This window comes from Taeniopygia guttata, chromosome 26, assembly GCF_048771995.1.
Source record: "Taeniopygia guttata chromosome 26, bTaeGut7.mat, whole genome shotgun sequence".
In the NCBI taxonomy this organism is placed as follows: domain Eukaryota; kingdom Metazoa; phylum Chordata; class Aves; order Passeriformes; family Estrildidae; genus Taeniopygia; species Taeniopygia guttata.
In genome coordinates this window covers 576,846-594,385 of record NC_133051.1, presented here as the reverse complement: position 1 = coordinate 594,385, position 17,540 = coordinate 576,846, and the positions used below count along the sequence as shown (strand labels likewise).

Genomic DNA, 17,540 nt, shown 5'->3' with positions numbered 1-17,540 from the left:
TCCCTACAGGCTTCAGCACCCACCACGAGTCTTTTGCCACGGACTGTTGAGTTTTGCTCAGGAGCGGCAATATGAGGAACCTAATGTGTGACATTTGAACTTTTGTTTTTAGCTGGGCACAATGGAACCCCAAGTTCAGAGTTCTGGAAAGAAAAACTTCTGAAAAGCAGGAGCCAGAGCCTGCCTTGCACCAGTGCTGAAGAACTGTAGTCCCCTGGCATTGAACAGGAATACGGTGAACATTTATTTAAGAACAGTTTTAATATCAGGGACTGAAAGCACAACTTGAGCTGTGTGGATGATCTCAGCTGGCTCTTCAGCGCTACAGAAGTGGCCCAGTGGAACTTAAACCCAGTTACAAATGAAAACCATCTTCCAAGACAACTTTTTCAGAACCAGCCCAAGACCTGTTCCAGTACAGCATCACAGGTCCCCAGCAGGGGACTTGGTGGTTCAGGGGTATTTCTGAGGAAATGTGCCAGTTTTTATCATAATTTACCGTTTCTTGTCATACACTGCTCTAGAACAGGAAGTTGCTGTGAACACCTGTACGACACAGGAATTTAAAAAGCAGCAAGTGAGGTTTACAAAGAGTATGAGAAAAGTACAGAGCCTGGGAAAGCTTAGTCTGCCGAAAAATTAATTGTGGGCTTTGCACAACTAAACCTATGTGTATGCAGAGATAGAACCTGGAAGCAGTGTACATTTAGGTGCTGCTATCATGCTAAAGAACCGGGGTAACATTCATTTCAACTGTATTTTTGTTTCATCAGTCAGGACTTGCTTAATTCTGTCTAGGAAATATTAGGCCAGACCAAGCCATACCTAGAGCAGCAGCAATGCATGCAGAGCAGTGACTTTCTCCAGGTAAACAGCTGAGTTAGAAATGTATGTTCTCACAGGTTGTGTGCAGTCTGGTCTGGGGCAGGGCAATGGGCTGTCCCCTCAGAGCCAGCACAAGAAGTCACCTGTCACAAGTGCAGGGATCTGGGTTATCACTAAGCAGAGTCTGCTACAGGAGCAAGCAATGACAGCTGAAGTCCTTAGTCCAGTTTTCCCCCCACATAAACCTTCTGTTCACAGGTCTTATCCTCGAGTAAGTTGCCTTCAGCACAGAGGAGACAGACCGTGGTGTCAAAGAGCCCAGCACCGCTCCCTCCTGCTGCCAGTGCCCCCTGGCACGCCAGGATCCCAGCACCATCCCAGAGGTGTTAATGCAGGGCTCCAGCTGGGCTCCTCGCCCTACAGCTGGCACCAAACGCTGCTATTGCTCACCAGTGCTCACCAGTGCTCACCAGTGCTCCTCACTGCTGCTGAGGCTGAACCCTCCCCACCAGCCAGTGCTGCTTTAAGGACAACCTGGAACCCTTCCAGCCCCCAAATCCCAGCAGGGCTTTTCATTCCATCTGATTCACAGAGCAAAGAACTTCCCTCAAGGGTGAGGCTCTCACATCTACCCAACAAAAGCTTCTGTGAATTCCATGGGTAGTCTGGAGAACTCAGGAAAGAATCAAGTCTTTTGGACTTTATTTCTTTTTTCATTACACCTAATTCCCTGTCTCTCCAAGTCTCCTCTGTGCCTGAAGTCACTTTTTTTCTGAGTAAAACCAAAGTCTTTTATTACAGGAGAAGCCACTCCTGAGGAGATAAAGCTTGGTTTGTAACTAACTTATGCCTAATTCAAAATTACTACAGGACCCTTCCTAGCCACAAGCTTGGAGGCAGACAACAGACCCCACTCCAGCTCACACACCTGCGACTTCAGCAGAATCAAAGTGATGCCAGCAAGGAACTTGGACCACGATTTTATAAAACTATTCTTTTACACAGTTGATTCCAGAAGCTTCACCAGCTGGTAGGGGGACAGTGTGATGTAAAACCTGATGATCCCATCCAACTGTCGTGAGCAAGGCATCATCTGAGGGAGACCAGGACAAGCCTTTTACAAAGTCCCGATGAGAATGACTTCTGAACCTGGAAAACATCAAAATGAGCCATCATTAGAGACTGTGTGGGCTTGTTCAGTCCCTAACTGCTGGGTTGTCAGGATGATGCTCCTCTGTTTAGGAACATTTTCTCCTCCAGGTTGCCCAGAGCAGCTGTGGCTGCCCCAGCCCTGGAAGTGTCCAAGGCCAGGCTGGATGGGGCCTGGAGCACCCTGCCTGTGGCAGGGGGTGGGATGAATGATCCTTAAGGTCCCTTCCACCCCAAACCATCCTGTGCATTAATAATGAACTCGAGAAGACGAGAAGACAACAGCAGTGAGGATTCTGTCTGTACTTACACCTCTGAGAGGTCTGAGTCAAGAACAGCAACTGAACAGTCTTCACTGATGGAAGCCAGTAAGGGTGAGCTAGAGTGAGATGAGAGCACAGTTAGAATATGCAAATACAAGAATTTTTAGGGATATACTTGTGAACAGCAGGACTCCTAGTGATCCAGACTGAGGTTCTGGATGAACTCACAAAAGTCTTACAAAAATGTTTTCACCAGCATTTGGCAGGGTGCCAGTCCACTGAGTGGGGAATACTGAATTAGAGTCAGAAAACAAATTATCCTTCTTTAATAAGAGGTGACTGTAATTAGAAAAATCCCCACAGTATGTGGGGCAGTTATTCTGGAGCTGCAGAATTCTTGTTGTGGACATTCACATGTCAGACATGAGACGTTGCTTGGTTTATTCTATTCTCTGCTACAATCTCCTTGATGAGAAGACCAAAACTGGCACTCTCATAAGTTTTACTCAAAAATAACCACGGCTTTTAAGGGGATGCAGTGCCCCGTTCTGTGCCAGAATCACTCCGTACCTGTGTGCAGAGAAAGCAAAGCCTGTAATGCCTCGGGTGTGCACGGCAGCGCTGAGGGCAGAGTCGGGATTCTTTGTGTCCACCAGTGCAACTGTTCCACTTTCATCGCCTGGGAGAGAGGGGCACCCAAGTTACAGGAAAAACTGTCCTGTGAAAGCAGCCACCTCCATTTGCCTGGTGAGAGTGCAGGTTCTTACCCAAGACAAAGATGTCACTTTTCTGTGGATGCCACATGACTGAGGTAGGGAGGTAATTACAGGCACTGCAAACTGTGAGGGAGAAACTGGGTGAGTGTGGAAGGAGGCAGCACAAAGATATTCCTCATCTGTCTCACTGAGCACTGCTACTGCAGCAAGACAAGTGCTTTAAGCTTATTGTACTTTTGTGACAGCGTTATACCTCCTTAACTTTTAACAGGCACATCACTAGATTTGGAGTTAGAAGTCAGGCATAAAATAATTTATTTCCCAGTGACCACACAGAGACATACCAATTCGAGTAGCTGGTTTGGGGCATCTGGTGTCCCAGAGTAAAATTCTGTTGTCCTATAAATCCAAAAGGAACGAGAAAAGTTTTACAATTTCTTTGTGGCATAAATTCAGATTCACTGCTGACTCACACGCAAAATGACCCTGTGTTTTTCTCTGGGTTAAAATTATGCTGTCACCAAGTGCAGCCTTCAGTCATCCTCAGGACAGACCTAGGATCTCCCAAAATTCAATACAAACCTGTAGGAATCAGCTTGGCAAACCGATTATAAATTATCAGACTGGAACACTGCAATAACACATGTAGGCAGATTAAACAAGAGATGGTTTCTAAGTACACTAAACTGTAAATGCCTAAAGTTAAATCTCGTTTAAATGGGGTAGATTTAGACAATAGAGTGAGCTTTACCTCAGCACAGGACAGGAACACAGTGTCCTTACCAGGACAGGAAGCCACACATGTCACTGCATCGGAGTGAGCTACCAAAAGCACAAAAGGATAAAGAACCTCAAAGATGGTATCCGACTTTCCCACATATTCCCAAGGCCCTCCAGAGGCACAGCAGTTTAACAGTTATGCCCAGACACAGGATAGCTGCTGCCAACTGCCTCCTACCACAGCGATGAGCTGCCCACTCCAACCATGGCCACAGTGCTTGTGCCAGCCCTGAGCTCGAGGGAGCCAGACAAGGGGTCAGGGAAAAGCTCCAAGTGGGATGTCAAGGGGATGTAAGAAGGAGAGAGAGGGCTGGGCTGGCACTCACCTCTGTAGGAGTGCAGCACCGTTTGCTCCGGGATGTCCCAGACCTTGACGCTGCGGACAAGAGCGAGCAGTGAGCGCCCAGCACAGCCCGGGCACACGGCTGCCAGGCTGGGCACACTCACCAGAAATCCCTGCCCCCGCTGACAGCCTGGCTGCTGCCGGCCAGCACCGACACCGAGGTCACGATGTCGTCGTGCTCGTATTTACAGAACTTGTTCACGATGAGGCTCTCGTTCTCCTCCAGCTCCCACAGCTCCACTGCACCTGGGGGTGGCAGGGGGACACCCAGCTCAGTGGCAGGGACCCCCACCCAGGCAGGGGCTGGGGGGACACCCAGCTCAGTGCCAGGGACCCCCACCCGGGCTGGGGGGACACCCAGCTCAGTGCCAGGGACACCCACCCACCTCTGGGACACGGAGAGGCTGGGGGGACACCCAGCTCAGTGCCAGGGACCCCCACCCAGGCAGGGGCTGGGGGGACACCCAGCTCAGTGCCAGGGACCCCCACCCAGGCAGGGGCTGGGGGGACACCCAGCTCAGTGCCAGGGACACCCACCCAGGCAGGGGCTGGGGGGACACCCAGCTCAGCAGAGGGCACAGGGGACAGCTGCACCCCGGCGAAGGACGGAGCATCCCCACGGCTTACCGGAGTCGGAGGCCACCAGGATGCCCCGGTCGGCCAGCCAGCACAGGTCGGCGACCCCCGCCTCGGTCTGCACGCCCGCGGTGCAGAAGCCCTCGCTGGGGGCGCGGCGGGGCTCGGCGAACACCCACAGCGAGCCGGTCCAGCAGCGCCCGTTCAGCCCGGAGGCGCCCAGCAGCAGGACCCCGTCTGCGGGAGAGACACGAGGGGAGGCGCGGGGAGACGGGCGGGCAGGGCCGGGGGGCGCCCGGAGAGCGGCTGAGGGAGCGCACCGGGGAGCGGCTGAGGGAGCCCCGGGGAGCGGCTCAGGGAGCGCACCGGGGAGCGGCTGAGGGAGCCCCGGGGAGCGGCTGAGGGAGCGCATCGGGGAGCGGCTGAGGGAGCCCCGGGGAGCGCCCCAGGCCCGCCGGGCCCCGCTACCTGCGCGGTAGTGCGCGCGCTCCAGGTGCCGCTCCATGCAGGCGGGCGCGCTGGGCGGGATGTTCCACTCGGCGGCGGCCTCGGCCGCGGGGTCCCCATCCAGCGAGGCGGCGGGCGCGGCGCTGTCGGGCGGGGCGGGCGGCGGGGCCGCCTGAGGCGGCGGCGGCGGCGGCTCCTCCATGGCGGTGGCGGCGGTGGGGCCCGCGGCGCCCCCACGTGCCTCCGGCGCCGCCGCCTCCTCTCGCGAGAGCGCGCGCAGCCCAGGCGGGCGCGGGGCGGGCGCTCTCGCGAGAGCTGCGCCGCCATCTCAGCGCCCGGCGGCAGCCGCGGTCACCGGCGGGGCGAGCTCGGCAACGCCGCTCCTGAGGGCGCCGCTCCTCGCTCAGAGCTCCGCAGGGCCCCGCCGCTCCTCGCTCAGAGCTCCGCAGAGCTCCGCACGACCCCGCCGCTCCTCACTCAGAGCTCCGCCGCTCCTCAGGGCCCCGCCGCTCCTCGCTCAGAGCTCCGCAGGGCTCCGCACGACCCCGCCGCTCCTCAGGGCCCCGCCGCTCCTCGCTCAGAGCTCCGCCGCTCCTGAGGGCCCCGCTGCCCCTCGCTCAGAGCTCCGCAGGGCCCCGCCGCCCCTCCGGCCCCAGCATGCTGTCCCGCCTGGTCCTGCGCGCCGGTGAGCCCGGGGGCAGCGGGCGGCGGGCGGCGGTGCCGGCCGGGCCCTGCCCTCCTGACGCTCTCTGCCCTCTCTTGTCCCCCCAGCCCCCGCCGCGCTCAGGGCGCTGCCGCCGCCCGTCGCCGTGGGGTGAGTACCGGGGCAGCCCCTCGGGCAGCGGGCGGTTTGTGCTTGAACAGCGTTATTGGGGGGGTTTGTCTGGCGTGTTTCTCAGTGGGGCTGCGGAGCGATGGGAAGGAGCCTCTGGAGGTTATCTGGTCCCACCCCTTCCCGGAGGAGGTGTGTCCGCTCGGTGCCACCTTCGGATCGCGGCCCGAAGGACTCGGAGCTCACCCAATTCCGCCGCCTGCCCTGCCCGGGACACTGCCACAGAGCGGGGCCAGCCCGGCTTGGACTCTGCAGCGATGGGGCACCTTGTGCCCTCCGTGTGACCGACTTACTGAGCTGGAAATGTGCTTCAGCCTCACCTAGGGGTGGTTTGGGGGTGTCTGTTTGGTTTGTTTCTGTCTGTTTTTTAAGTAAGAATCATAACTGCAATCTTCTCCTTGTTCACAGGGTGTTGCACACCACAAGGACGCTGCACACAACTCAGCAGAGTTTGGCTCCCGTGCCACCTCTGCCTGAGAAGGGAGGAGAAGTTCGTCATGGTTTGATCCCTGAGGAGTTTTTCCAGTTTCTCTACCCTAAAACAGGAGTCACAGGTTAATACAGATGTTTGCCATTTTAAGCTATTTTTAGATGGTTCTGTTCGCCAGTTCTGGCTGCTGAAAAGGTGAAATATTACTGAAAATGAGTATTTGCATGTGCAGGGTGTGAAGAACAAGCTACTGCAGGACTCCTGGCTAATGATTGAAAGAATTCCATGAGCTTGATTTTGTAGAACAATTTAGTTGCCCATTGCTCCTTAAAAAAAATTAAATTCTGCATATTTCTGAAGGAGCAGAAGGAGCAGGTCCCATGTCAGGTTCAAGCTGCTTCCACTTGCAGTGAGGTTCCTTGTGGCACCTTTCCCAGGTGGAATTGTGGCTCTGCCTTTTGTCCTGTAAAACAGAACACTTCTTCCTGACTTTGGGAGCCTTTAAAGGAGCTCTCTCCTAGGTACTGGAGGTTATTGAGCCTCGTTGTGCTGTATCCAAGTAACACTGCTTCATTTCTCCTCTAGGGCCCTACATGCTGGGCACTGGCCTCCTGCTCTACCTTCTTTCCAAGGAGATCTACGTGGTTAACCACGAGACAGCAGCAGCTGCCTGCATCCTGACTGTCATCGTTTATGCCATCAAGAAGTTCGGCCCTGATGTCGCAGCCTTTGCTGACAAACTTAACGAGGTAATGAGGAAACTGCAGCTGGACTTTTGCAGTCCTCAGTAAGGAATGGTTCTGTTAAGGTACAGATGCCTTCCACTGCCAGAGGGCAGGGCTGGATGGGATTTTGGGTAGGAATTGTTGCCTGGCAGGGTGGGCAGCCCTGGCACAGAGCAGCCGTGGCTGCCCCGGACCCCTGGCAGTGCCCAAGGCCAGGCTGGACACTGGGGCTGGAGCAGCCTGGCACAGTGGAAGGTGTCCCTGCCATGGCAGGGGTGGGATTGGATGGGATTTAAGTTCCCTTCCAACCCAAACCGGTCTGGGATTGCATGGCTGGTGGTGAGCCCTCATTCCCATCTGCTGGCATCACCTCAGCCCTGGCGCAGGGCAGTTGGCACTGACGTTTCTTACAGCTCAGTGCAGCATTTCAGGGTGAGCTGCAGATCACTTGTTTTCCTTGCACCTGACCCTGAAGCGTGGAGTCCTGTTTTCCTCCCAGGAGAAGATGGCCACAGCTCTGGCCATGAAGAACGAGGCGGTGCAGAGCCTGCAGACGGCCATCGAGGACGAGAAGAAGGAGCAGTGGCGGGCGGAGGGGCGCAGTTACCTCTTTGACGCCAAGCGGGTGAGCGGGGCGGCATCAGCGCTGCCGAGTGCCAGGGCAGCCTGCCCTGCTGGGTTCTGCCACTGCTGCCACTGCTGCCACTGCAGGGGCTGCTGCCGGGCTCCAGCCTCCTGTCTGCTGCTCCCCTGCAGAACAACGTGGCCATGCTGCTGGAAGCCAACTACCGGGAGCGCCTGCTGATGGTGTACAACGAGGTGAAGAAGAGGCTGGACTACCAGGTGGCCATGCAGACCCTGAAGCGGCAGAAGGAGCAGGACCACATGATCCAGTGGGTGGAGAGGAACGTCGTTCAGAGCATCACACCTCAGCAGGTGCTTGCTGGGTTTTACCTGCTTCAGGTTTTAGCCTGCACAAACATTTGCTCTTCAGGGATCCTGACTCAGGAGGTGATGGGTAACCTTCGCCTGGGGTGGGACTGGATGAGCTTTGCTCCCTTCCAGCCCAAACCTTCTGGGATTCCAGGAATCTGTGCTTTGTTGGATGTGAATCTCTGGCTTTGTGAGCTATGATTGCATCCCTCTTATTCGATAACTTACAGGTCTGAAAAGGTTTATCTAGAGTGCACTTAAATGTCTGTTTTCTTGTTGAAATGTGTCCTGAAGGCTGTTTCCTGTCTCTTGCAGCAGAAGGAAAGCATTGCCAAGTGCATCCTGGACCTGAAGGCGCTGTCCAAGAGTGCCCACGCAGCTGTGTGAGCAGTCTGAGCCACTGACATGTCCCAATACCTCCTCTTGGAAACCGTGTGACTCTAAAATATCATTAAACGGACAAAACAAAAACCCTCTGCTGTCTTTACTAGCAACAGTCCCTGCCTGTTTGTGTTTGAAGTCACTGGATGGTCACACCAACCACTACAGCTGGTTTATGGTGGGGGACGAGTTGGAACCACAGTGTGAGATCCTGTTGGATTCCCTGTTTGGTCAGGAGCACTTCCAAAGATACAGAACTTCACAGAGAAAAATCCTGGTGCTGAAACTGATCCCTGAGTTAGAATTCTGAGTGATAGCAGCCCCAGATACCTGCTGTCCTTGTACACATGTTCTAAAATCGTCTAAAAATGATTTGTGCTGCCACTGACCTGGCCCCGTGCTGGGAGGAGGTCTGGGTGAAAGTTCTTGTTCTCTAAAAGGAGCTGGAATCCCCCTTTCACCATAAAGCCTCGGCAAGTGTTGAAAGAGTTTGGGTCTGGGGAAGAAATGGTTGGGCAGGAAATGCGTCACAAGCTCCTGGAAAACTCCCTCAGCTGCTTGTGTCAGCACTCAGCCTGAGCAGGGAAATGGGTTCGTTTACTCCAGGGGAGTTCTGCCCTTCCAGAACTCTGTTTGATTTTTTATAGGAAGTTTTTCTGTGAAGGAATTTGTTAAAAACCCCAGCAAAGCACACAAATAAACTCCTCCTGTGTGTGCTGTGATTTATGTCCATAAACCCAAGTGGGCAGGCTGGGGGTGCCTGCACTCCCATTTCTCAGTAGGGTGTTCTTACACTTCAGTACATCAGCTCACCAAAATGCTGTTTTTAGAGGCAGGAACCTTGCTTCAAGCCCACCCAAGCTGGGGCTGCCTTACTTTTTTTAGACTAGCAGTTCCAGAAAATGCAGGTGTCTTTCATGGTTTCCTGTTTTTTGTCAATTTAAATTTAAAAACTGAAGTTGCTTAACTTCCACAATTGTGAAAGCCCACATTTGATTGACATTTGAGTTTTTAGCTGGTGTGACAGATTGTTCTCACAAAGCAAGTGCTTAAACTGGTGTGCTGACACCTGGGGAGATTTCCAGCAGCACTTCCATGGTGGGAGGTAAGGTGGAACTGTATTATTTCTTGTTTCTTACCTCAAACAGCAGCCTGTGAGGTTTGGTGTGGGAAACTGGGAGGTTTCATGGCTTGACTCCTCTGGAATGTGGCAACAATGGGATGCAGTAGGGAAAGTGGCAGCAGCACAGAACAGGGTGTTTATTTTCACGCTGTAATATTTTCACATTGTTCACCATCCACGGTTTGCAAAGCAAGTGGTGAGAAATGCCAGTAAAGGGATTTTGTGGTGGAATATATTTTAGAATCACTATCTCTGAGATTCCGCACACAAATTGGAGAAGAAAGTTACTGTTCCTATTTTGCTGGGAAAAGTCAATTTAACTTAAACAAAAACCTCAGGGGAGGAACTTTTCAAAGCTGCTTCTGATTATGAAAATGTTCATAGGGGTTTAGCTGCTGCAAAAACAATCCTGTAGGTGCTTTTTAGTTATTAAATATCCTCCCTTTCTGGGTGGAGAAGGCACCGTGGCCCTCAGGAGCAGGGAACTCGTGTGTTCAGGAGCAGGACACTGGGAAGGGGCTGGTGCTGCAGAACTGCCAGCTTTGAGTGCCTTTGTGACACTTTCATAAAAGACTTCCAACAAATGGATAAAACCTAAATCGAGCCTTTTGAGTTGGAAGAGGGTAACAAGTTTTTTTTGCTTATGTGTACGTGTATATAAATATAACTCCTTCCCTTTCTTTCAGCTTCTCTTCCTGTCAGTTAGTGCTGTGGGAGAATGGGAGACCTTTACTCAAAAGCAGATCCAGGTACTTTGTTTTTTAAGGAATTCCCTTAGCTGCAGAGTTGCTGAGTGAGGTGATGTCCTGCCCAGGGCTGCTCTGGGGGTGCTGGGGAGGAGCTGCCAGGGGCTGCCTGGCACAGCCATCCTCTGAGAGCAGAATTTTCCTGTCTGCTGGTTCCACTTTCAGCCAGGCTGCACAGACACAGCCCCCCCACCCTGTGCTTCTGGTTGTTGTAGTACTGCAGGAGAAATTTGCACCTGCTAAAACAAGCTTGTGATTGTTTTTTAATTTGCACCTTCTAAAACAAGTTTGTGATTGTTTTTTTTTCTATTGCAGTTGAACCAAAAACCGTTTCTACTACTACCACTGTCCCCAGCACTGTCCCTACCACCGTCCACACCCCTACAGATGATTTCAAAGCTGCAGAAGCCAGATGCTGGATTAATAAGTAAATATATTACTTATTAATACTTATTTATATATTAAGTAAATGCTGCACCTTTATTTCCTGATTTAAACCCAGAGTTCCCTGAGACTGCATCCTCCTTCTGCAAGGGAAGGGTTCTATATCACATATTTAACATCTTGAGGGGTTAAAATTTGGTTAGAATTGCCTGGTCTGTGCCCTGGGTGGGTGATTCCTAGAGATGCTCAATGCAGATACACATGTTAATCTCATGGGGCTGGGGATAAATGTTACACTCCATAAAGTTTGGTGAATTTGAGCACTACTGAAGCTTCAGTCCCTCTGTTGAAACTGGAGATTCTGACAGGATTTCCTATGTATCAACAGCCATGAAATACTCTACATGTCACTGGCCTTCGTCTCTGGCATCCTCCTGACCCTCCTGGTTTTTGCAATCATCTTCCTCTTCAGGAAAAGTGAGTGACACAGTCAAGGGTATACCAGCAGAGGGGTGGTGACTGCAGAAGTTGCTGAGTTGCTCAGAGAATGTCTGCTGTGGATAATTGTGTGTTGGTGAGCAGCTCGTCCCTGGCAGTAACTCCTCGTGGGTCATCCCAGCAGCATTTTCAGGGAAGAATTAACTGTGCCACTGATGAATTGTGCGGGTTTTTGTTGGTTGTGGGCTTTTCTCATCCTAGTCCTGGCTGCACTGAATTCATCCTGGCCACTTCCAGCAGGTGGACAGGGACTGGGCAGCCCAAACTGCCCCTTTGCTGCACCAGAGGTTGCACATCAGCTGCGTGTCACCCCTCTGCAGCCTCCCTTGCATTGCTGGCTGCAAACACAGTGCAAGCGCCTGCCACTGGCATCCCTTTCCTTCCTAGGTTCCAAAAGATCCCACCAAAATTTACAAGAGGAAACTGTATTCCAGATGACAGCTGAAGATTCTCTCAGGAACACCCAGGTCAGTGTCACAACTGTCATTTCTAATGCTTGATGCAGATAGTTGACATTCTTGACAGTGTGGTAAATATTAATTTGGGGTGGGAGGGAGAGAAGTCACCTTTGACACTCGGCTGTTACTCAGCAGTTCTTTGGACAACTTCAGGGGTTCTGGGGCTTAACCACTGACAAGGCAGGTTAGGAGAAATCTTTTTAAAGGGGAAGCATTTCTGCAGTTTTCCTCTGTGATATTAATTCTTTGGAAGCTCCTAAAGGAGACTTTACCCAGAACCCTGAGCCAGACCGGCCAGTGGGATGAACCAGCATTTACCAATTTCCCCCAAGCAGGGACAGCTGTTAAAGGAGTGTGGTGTTGAGGACAAGGTCCAAGTGGGAAATTCCTGCTGACCTGCAGTGCTGGTGCAGTCTCTAATGTCTGTGGCTTCTCTCCCATCCCCAGAATGAAGTGACCTACAGCACCCTGGTCTTCCAGCAGGGCAGGACACCACTGCCTGTGTGATGAGGAAGTTCCAAATGAAATAAGAATGTTCCCACTCTCTGGACAGCAACAGCCACGAGGATGTTACACCGAGGAATGCCCTGGGAATGCCCCCGTGCCCTCTGTAACACAGCTCTTTTTGTAGTTATGACAGGAAATCGTCTCCTGTTCCAAAGTGGCTGCCAACAGCTGTGGGCAAATGGAGAGTTTCTGTACAGGATTTCCTCGTCTGTGGAAATCTCCCTGCCCTTGTAAAGGTTCCGTTTGTGACAACTACCAGTGAGAACTGAGAAATGAAAATGTTTCTCTGCATCTATCCATGTGATCTATAGCATGCCTTTATGTTTCCCTTTTCTGTCACCAACTCTAATTTTTTTTTTTTTTTTTTTTTATTGCCAAGTGTTCTGCTTAGTTATTTTCTGGTATTGAAGTGATGATAATGAAATGTTTGGATCTCTGCTTCCTGGCTGGACCCCATAAAGAAATGCACAATCACAGCGTGACAACCAGAATCTGGGGATGTCCATTCCCGTGTTGTTACCACAGTGCTCTGAGAACAGAGCAGAACTCCTTCCCTGTGCCTGGGGGATGATTTTCTGCTCTGGCAGTGTCGGAGCAGGGCTGGAGGATGGCTCCCCACCTGATGGCAGCAGCAGGCTGGGGCTGGGATGGGGCTGGGCTGGGGCTGGGGATGGGGCTGGGCTGGGGATGGGCTGGGGATGGGGATGGGGATGGGGCTGGGCTGGGGCTGGGCTGGGCTGGGGATGGGGCTGGGCTGGGCTGGGGCTGGGGATGGGGATGGGGCAGGGCTGGGGCTGGGCTGGGGATGGCGCTCGATGGTTTTGCCATTTAAAGGCTGTACTCGTTTCTTGGATGGCTCCGGGAAAGGCTTCCAGCTATTCCCGAGGGATCCTCCTACATCCTGCTGAGATAAGGATCAGGAAGGGAAGGTCTCTGCAATCTCAGCTGCGGCTTTGAGCACAGATTCCCTTTTCACTTTGGGGGTGGAGGGGAGGAGAACAAATCTGCTAGGAAAAAAATTATGTCTAAGTGAGACACAGAAAACAAAATATCCCACAACAATGATCTTATCCTGTGAGTCAACGACAGCCACGTCTGCCTTTGTCCTGCCGGGGCTGAAACACCCGCGGGGAGGACAGAGAGGACAGAGCAGCCTCCTGGAAGGTGGGACCCGGGTGGGGCTGCCCTCCTGCCTGGCACCAGGTGGGCACACACAGAGCCAGGCTGGCCCAGCCACAGCCCCTCCGTGCTTTGGGACATCTCTCCTTGATCCTTCCTGTGCCCCCTCTTTCCTTACATCCCAGCAGCTTTGCTCCTGTGCCAGGAGCTGTGGGGGCGTTTTCTTCTGGATTTCAAAATTTAATGTTTACTTTAGAGGAAAAAGCCCCAAGTGACTCCTAAACCAAGCGGTGGCGAGTGGCGGGTTCTGTCCTGGCTCTTCCCTGCCCGGGAAGGAAGTGAAAGCCAGGCAGAGGGAGGATGTGAGTGTGGAGCAGAATCCCAGCTGGAGTGGCTGTGGAGCCAGAATGAGAGGCTGGGGCCTGGTGTGGGGGACAGCACCCTGCCACTGTGCCTCAGTTTCCCCATCCGTGGTAAAAGGAGGGTTAATCTGGTCTGCACAGAGCTGCAAAGGGCTGGACAGCAGCAGAACCCTTTTGGTTTCCCTCTGAAACTCCCCAGTTGGGTTTTTTCCCCTGCCCCTCCAATAGGGGCACAGTGACGTTGGAAAACCACTGCTGGTTTTTCTCACAGACGCAAAAACCTGAAGAAATCCCTCGTCTGGCACACCCAGAGCTGTGCTGAAAGGCAAAGTTCACTGTCCTTAGAATGCAGGGCTGGTTCCAAAGATGATTTCAACTGCTGTCAAGAGCAAATTGTCAGAGGACAATCAGATCTGGAAAGCTCTTCTCCCCTCCCCTTCCCTTCCCTTCCCCATCCCATTCCCGGGGCTTGGGCCGTGCTGGGCTCGGATTCTCCCATGGCTCTGGGTCTCCAAGCCCCGAGCTGCGTTTGGAGGAGCTGGGGCTGCCACACCAGTACAGCCCAGTGCTCTGCTGGCACAGGGCTGGATCCCAACTGCTCCCGCCGGCCAGCCCCGGAATTCCAGCTACAAACAGGGCAGAGTGCAGCGACAGGGGCTTGGACAAATTATATTTCTGTGCGTTTTTAAAATGAATAGCATTGTAACCGGAGTTTTGTGGCGTTTTCCTTGGGTGTGGCTGTGGGGTGGGCGCAGAGCAGCTGGCACAGTTCGGTGCCAGCTGCACTCCTGCCCAGGGGAGTGATCTCTGCCAGCCCTGGAGCAGCAGCCCCGGGTTCCTCCTGCCCACAGCAGCGGGGCTGGGGAGGAGCGAGTCACGGCTGACTGGGGACATGTGAGCCTTGGGATATTTTATTCCTGGAGCTGCTCTCCCACCTCCATCAGAGCCATTCCCACACCTCCTGCGTATGAGGAGGGGAACTCACCCGGGTTTGTGCTCCACAGCCCGGCCCTGGGAGGTGGCAGCAGATCCCTTCGCACAGCACAGAACTTTCCATCCTCGCCCTTCATTAGAGACTGTTTTAAAATTCCATGAAAGTGGCATACAATAAATCCTGGGGAGATGAAAGGGAGCTTTAAGCTGGCAGGAGGCTCTTTAGAGAGGCTCTATTTACACAAATTGTCTGCCTGACAGGAGAGAAACTGTTTTGACATTTTATAAACTCTTCCACTGATAATTTTGCATCTCAGCACAGCAAGGCTGGGGGAGGCAGGACGGGGTGAAACAACAAAGCCAAGGCCCTGAGCTCCCTTCCCAGCTCTTATGTGGAACACCAGCAAATTATTTAACTGCAAAGCAATGCAAAAGCAGCCTTTCTCTGGAAAGAAAGGGAGGAAAGTGCCATTATCTCACCGATGAGCATCCTCAGGAGGGGACAACACCTGGCACAGGCAGCGCCCACTGCCACTGCCCTGCCAGTCCCCAGGCCTGAGAACACGGGTGTAAAACCCATTTAGCAGCTTCTCCAAATCACTTTGTCTCCAACAAAGGTTGAGTGGACACTGCCAGAAATCAGCTCTGTCAAGGACAATAAATATATGTGCCTGGTACAGGCTCACTGAGTTACTCTGGATTTTGAGTGTTCAGTGGCATCTCAGGCTACAAATGTCCCAGATTAAATGAATATTACCAAGGTATTTCCTAAGATTCTTAAGATTTTGGGTCATCCTGTGCAGGGCCAGCAGTTGGCTTGATGATCCTTGTGGGTCCCTCCCAGCTCAGGATATTCTATGATTCTATGAATATCTTGCTGTAATTTATTTATGAATCATGACTCACTCTCTGACTGGCATTCGTGGACTAATTCATCATTGTCAGCATGACTGGAGGGGAGAGCTTCTATTTCCTCTGGATATCTTTTAAGTGCTTTTTTCCTGCCTTTATTTCCCTAATCAAACCAGGATCTTATTTATAGTGCTGCTGTTTCTGTCTGGGTAAGCCTGGAGTGGCCCCAATGGCTTAACAGGATTTATTTCCTGCAGCTTTACCCCGTGTAATGAACAGAGGGACTCGGTCCTGGCTGCACTAATCCTCTGGAGGTGGGAGCAGAGGCTTCCCCCGAGGAGCAGCAGTTCCAAAGGGACAGATGAAACCCACGGGCCTTGGGGAGGGGGCAGGAGCTGGTGGCTCCAAACCAGCGAGCAGAGTGGTCCCAGTCCCCCCGATCCCACACAGCTTCCAGAGCTGCTGGGCTCTGCAGGGCGGCTCAGGGGCTGCTGATGGAGCAGAGGAGGAAGGAGGAAGGCTCAGTCCCACCCCACACCAGGACACAGCTCCAGGGGCAGCCACTCGCAGAGGTGCTGGAGGAAGGAAAGCCTTTGGGCCTTCCTTTGATCAAAGATGGACTGAAAACAAACCATTTTGCAGGGAAGTGGTCCTGAGAGGTGCCTGGGGCGTCCCCAGGAGCTCAGCTCCACCAGCAGGAAGATGAGCTGGAGGCAGCCGGGCTCTGGGGGCCAGCACGGCCCGGGTTTGCCAGGGAAGCTCTTTAGGAAGGAAGCATTGTTTATACCTTTTTATTTTTAATGTATGTATATTTGGATCCAACCTTTTCCATGATGGATGGCAGAAATCAAGGCCTTTTTTGTTCTACAATTAACTCAGAGATGTTTTCCATGAGAAAAAGGAATTTATTTTTCCTTACACAGAGCTCCCATTGCTGTAGAAAACTGTTTTGTTAATGACACTTATTGTCAGGATTCTGCCCTGATTTGGGAAGAAATAAAGTATTCTGAAATACTGCTGCAAGTTTTGGAGCCTCACCATGATGTAGCTGGATTTGCCCCTAAGATTTGTGTGAAGGAGTCCCAGCACTGCAGTGGAAGGGGTTTGAAAGGAGCGTGTTCCCCGCTGAATAATAACGAATTGCTGTTCCCGTGAATAATAACAAATTGCTGTTCCCGGGTGAGGGGATGCAGCTCTGCCCTCCTGCAGCCCTGGCACCTCTGGCTGGCACAGCCCGGGCGGGCTCTGCTGGAGAGGCTGCACGGGAATCGCAGGTCTGGAAGGACGGGGAGACCGAGTGGGATGGCGCAGGGAGCACAGAGCCCGTGCTGAGCTGCTCTGATCCTGCCCGGGATGGGCACAGGGCACAGAGCCCGTGCTGAGCTGCTCTCACCCTGCCCGGGATGGGCACAGGGCACAGAGCCCGTGCTGAGCTGCTCTCATCCTGCCCTGCCCGAAGAGCTGCAGGGATGGGGATGTGCCCGGAGAGCTGCAGGGATGGGGATGTGCCCGGAGAGCTGCAGGGATGGGGATGAGCCCACAGAGCTGCAGGGCTGGGGATGAGCCCACAGAGCTGCAGGGATGGGGATGTGCCCGAAGAGCTGCAGGGATGGGATCATACCCACAGAGCTGTGCTGGGGATGTACCCGGCAGCAGCGCCCGGCGGTGCCAGCAGCCATCGGCAGGAGCCGTCAGTCTGGAATGCAGCTCCTCACCACAACACACAGCCCAGGCAGTAAAACAAGCGATTAAATGCTCTGATACCTCTGCGGTTTCCGTAACTCTGGAAAGACGAGCGATTTCTGTCATGCAGGTAACCTGAAGAGCCGGCCCCCATCAGCCCAGCAGCTCCGCTCCCTCCTGGTTTCTCACACGGGGCAGCCGTTCCTGGGACACTTTTTGGCTGTTTGGGGTAACAGTGAGATCTGGCAGATAAGTGCCCTCATGCCTGGCGTGCTCGTTCCCCGGGAAAAGAGCCGCGGGAGCCCATCCCAGCCCTCCCAGCTCCCGTGGGCTCTGCCTGGGCAGGACTCAGCCCCACAGCCACGCGTGTCCCGGGGCACCCACGGCGGGGGTGGCTCCGAGCCCGGCATTGTCCCCACCTGCCCAGGTCACTGCTGGGCTCAGCGCTCGGCTGTCACCGCTTCAGCTTCTTCCC

General features: G+C 53.4%; 3 protein-coding genes across 8 annotated transcripts; 2 read left to right on the top strand and 1 right to left on the bottom strand.

Moving 5' to 3' along the window:
• Window positions 1-1,510: 1,510 nt before the first annotated feature.
• WDR77 (WD repeat domain 77) lies at window positions 1,511-5,350 on the bottom strand. Its single transcript, XM_030261436.4, has 10 exons — window positions 5,121-5,350; window positions 4,704-4,889; window positions 4,181-4,322; window positions 4,060-4,109; window positions 3,705-3,775; window positions 3,298-3,352; window positions 3,005-3,076; window positions 2,808-2,916; window positions 2,285-2,353; window positions 1,511-1,974 (listed from the first exon to the last, which is right to left on the bottom strand). The coding sequence occupies exons 1-10, from the start codon at window positions 5,299-5,301 to the stop codon at window positions 1,815-1,817; spliced, it is 1,095 nt and encodes a 364-aa protein (XP_030117296.4). The 5' UTR covers window positions 5,302-5,350; the 3' UTR covers window positions 1,511-1,814.
• Window positions 5,351-5,409: 59 nt separating this feature from the next.
• ATP5PB (ATP synthase peripheral stalk-membrane subunit b) lies at window positions 5,410-8,490 on the top strand. 5 transcript variants are annotated; one of them, XM_072918653.1, is made up of 9 exons: window positions 5,487-5,598; window positions 5,681-5,706; window positions 5,739-5,784; window positions 5,871-5,913; window positions 6,340-6,485; window positions 6,947-7,110; window positions 7,586-7,711; window positions 7,843-8,022; window positions 8,335-8,490. In XM_072918653.1, exons 3-9 carry the CDS (start codon window positions 5,757-5,759, stop codon window positions 8,404-8,406), a joined length of 759 nt encoding a protein of 252 aa, XP_072774754.1. In that variant the 5' UTR covers window positions 5,487-5,598; window positions 5,681-5,706; window positions 5,739-5,756; the 3' UTR covers window positions 8,407-8,490.
• Window positions 8,491-8,634: 144 nt separating this feature from the next.
• Window positions 8,635-12,607, top strand: C26H1orf162 (chromosome 26 C1orf162 homolog). Of its 2 annotated transcripts, none has more exons than XM_030261439.4 (6): window positions 8,635-8,873; window positions 10,210-10,272; window positions 10,585-10,696; window positions 11,042-11,130; window positions 11,539-11,618; window positions 12,057-12,607. In XM_030261439.4, exons 2-6 carry the CDS (start codon window positions 10,242-10,244, stop codon window positions 12,114-12,116), a joined length of 372 nt encoding a protein of 123 aa, XP_030117299.4. In that variant the 5' UTR covers window positions 8,635-8,873; window positions 10,210-10,241; the 3' UTR covers window positions 12,117-12,607. The 2 variants fall into 2 exon arrangements, with proteins under 2 accessions (XP_030117299.4, XP_004176706.4); XM_004176658.5 differs by having other exon boundaries at window positions 8,635-9,505.
• The last annotated feature ends 4,933 nt before the right edge of the window (window positions 12,608-17,540 follow it).

Excerpts from the sequence above, each read along its gene's own strand:
- WDR77 (XM_030261436.4), bottom strand. The coding sequence starts at position 5,301 with ATGGAGGAGCCGCCGCCGCCGCCGCCTCAGGCGGCCCCGCCGCCCGCC. Across the intron at positions 4,890-5,120 it reads GCGCGCGCACTACCGCGCAG|ACGGGGTCCTGCTGCTGGGC; the intron begins GTAGCGGGGCCC and ends TCTCTCCCGCAG. Across the intron at positions 2,917-3,004 it reads AAGTGACATCTTTGTCTTGG|GCGATGAAAGTGGAACAGTT; the intron begins GTAAGAACCTGC and ends CCTCTCTCCCAG.
- ATP5PB (XM_072918653.1), top strand. The coding sequence starts at position 5,757 with ATGCTGTCCCGCCTGGTCCTGCGCGCCG. Across the intron at positions 6,486-6,946 it reads CCCTAAAACAGGAGTCACAG|GGCCCTACATGCTGGGCACT; the intron begins GTTAATACAGAT and ends TTTCTCCTCTAG. Across the intron at positions 7,111-7,585 it reads TTGCTGACAAACTTAACGAG|GAGAAGATGGCCACAGCTCT; the intron begins GTAATGAGGAAA and ends TTTTCCTCCCAG.
- C26H1orf162 (XM_030261439.4), top strand. The coding sequence starts at position 10,242 with ATGGGAGACCTTTACTCAAAAGCAGATCCAG. Across the intron at positions 10,697-11,041 it reads GCCAGATGCTGGATTAATAA|CCATGAAATACTCTACATGT; the intron begins GTAAATATATTA and ends ATGTATCAACAG. Across the intron at positions 11,131-11,538 it reads CATCTTCCTCTTCAGGAAAA|GTTCCAAAAGATCCCACCAA; the intron begins GTGAGTGACACA and ends TTTCCTTCCTAG.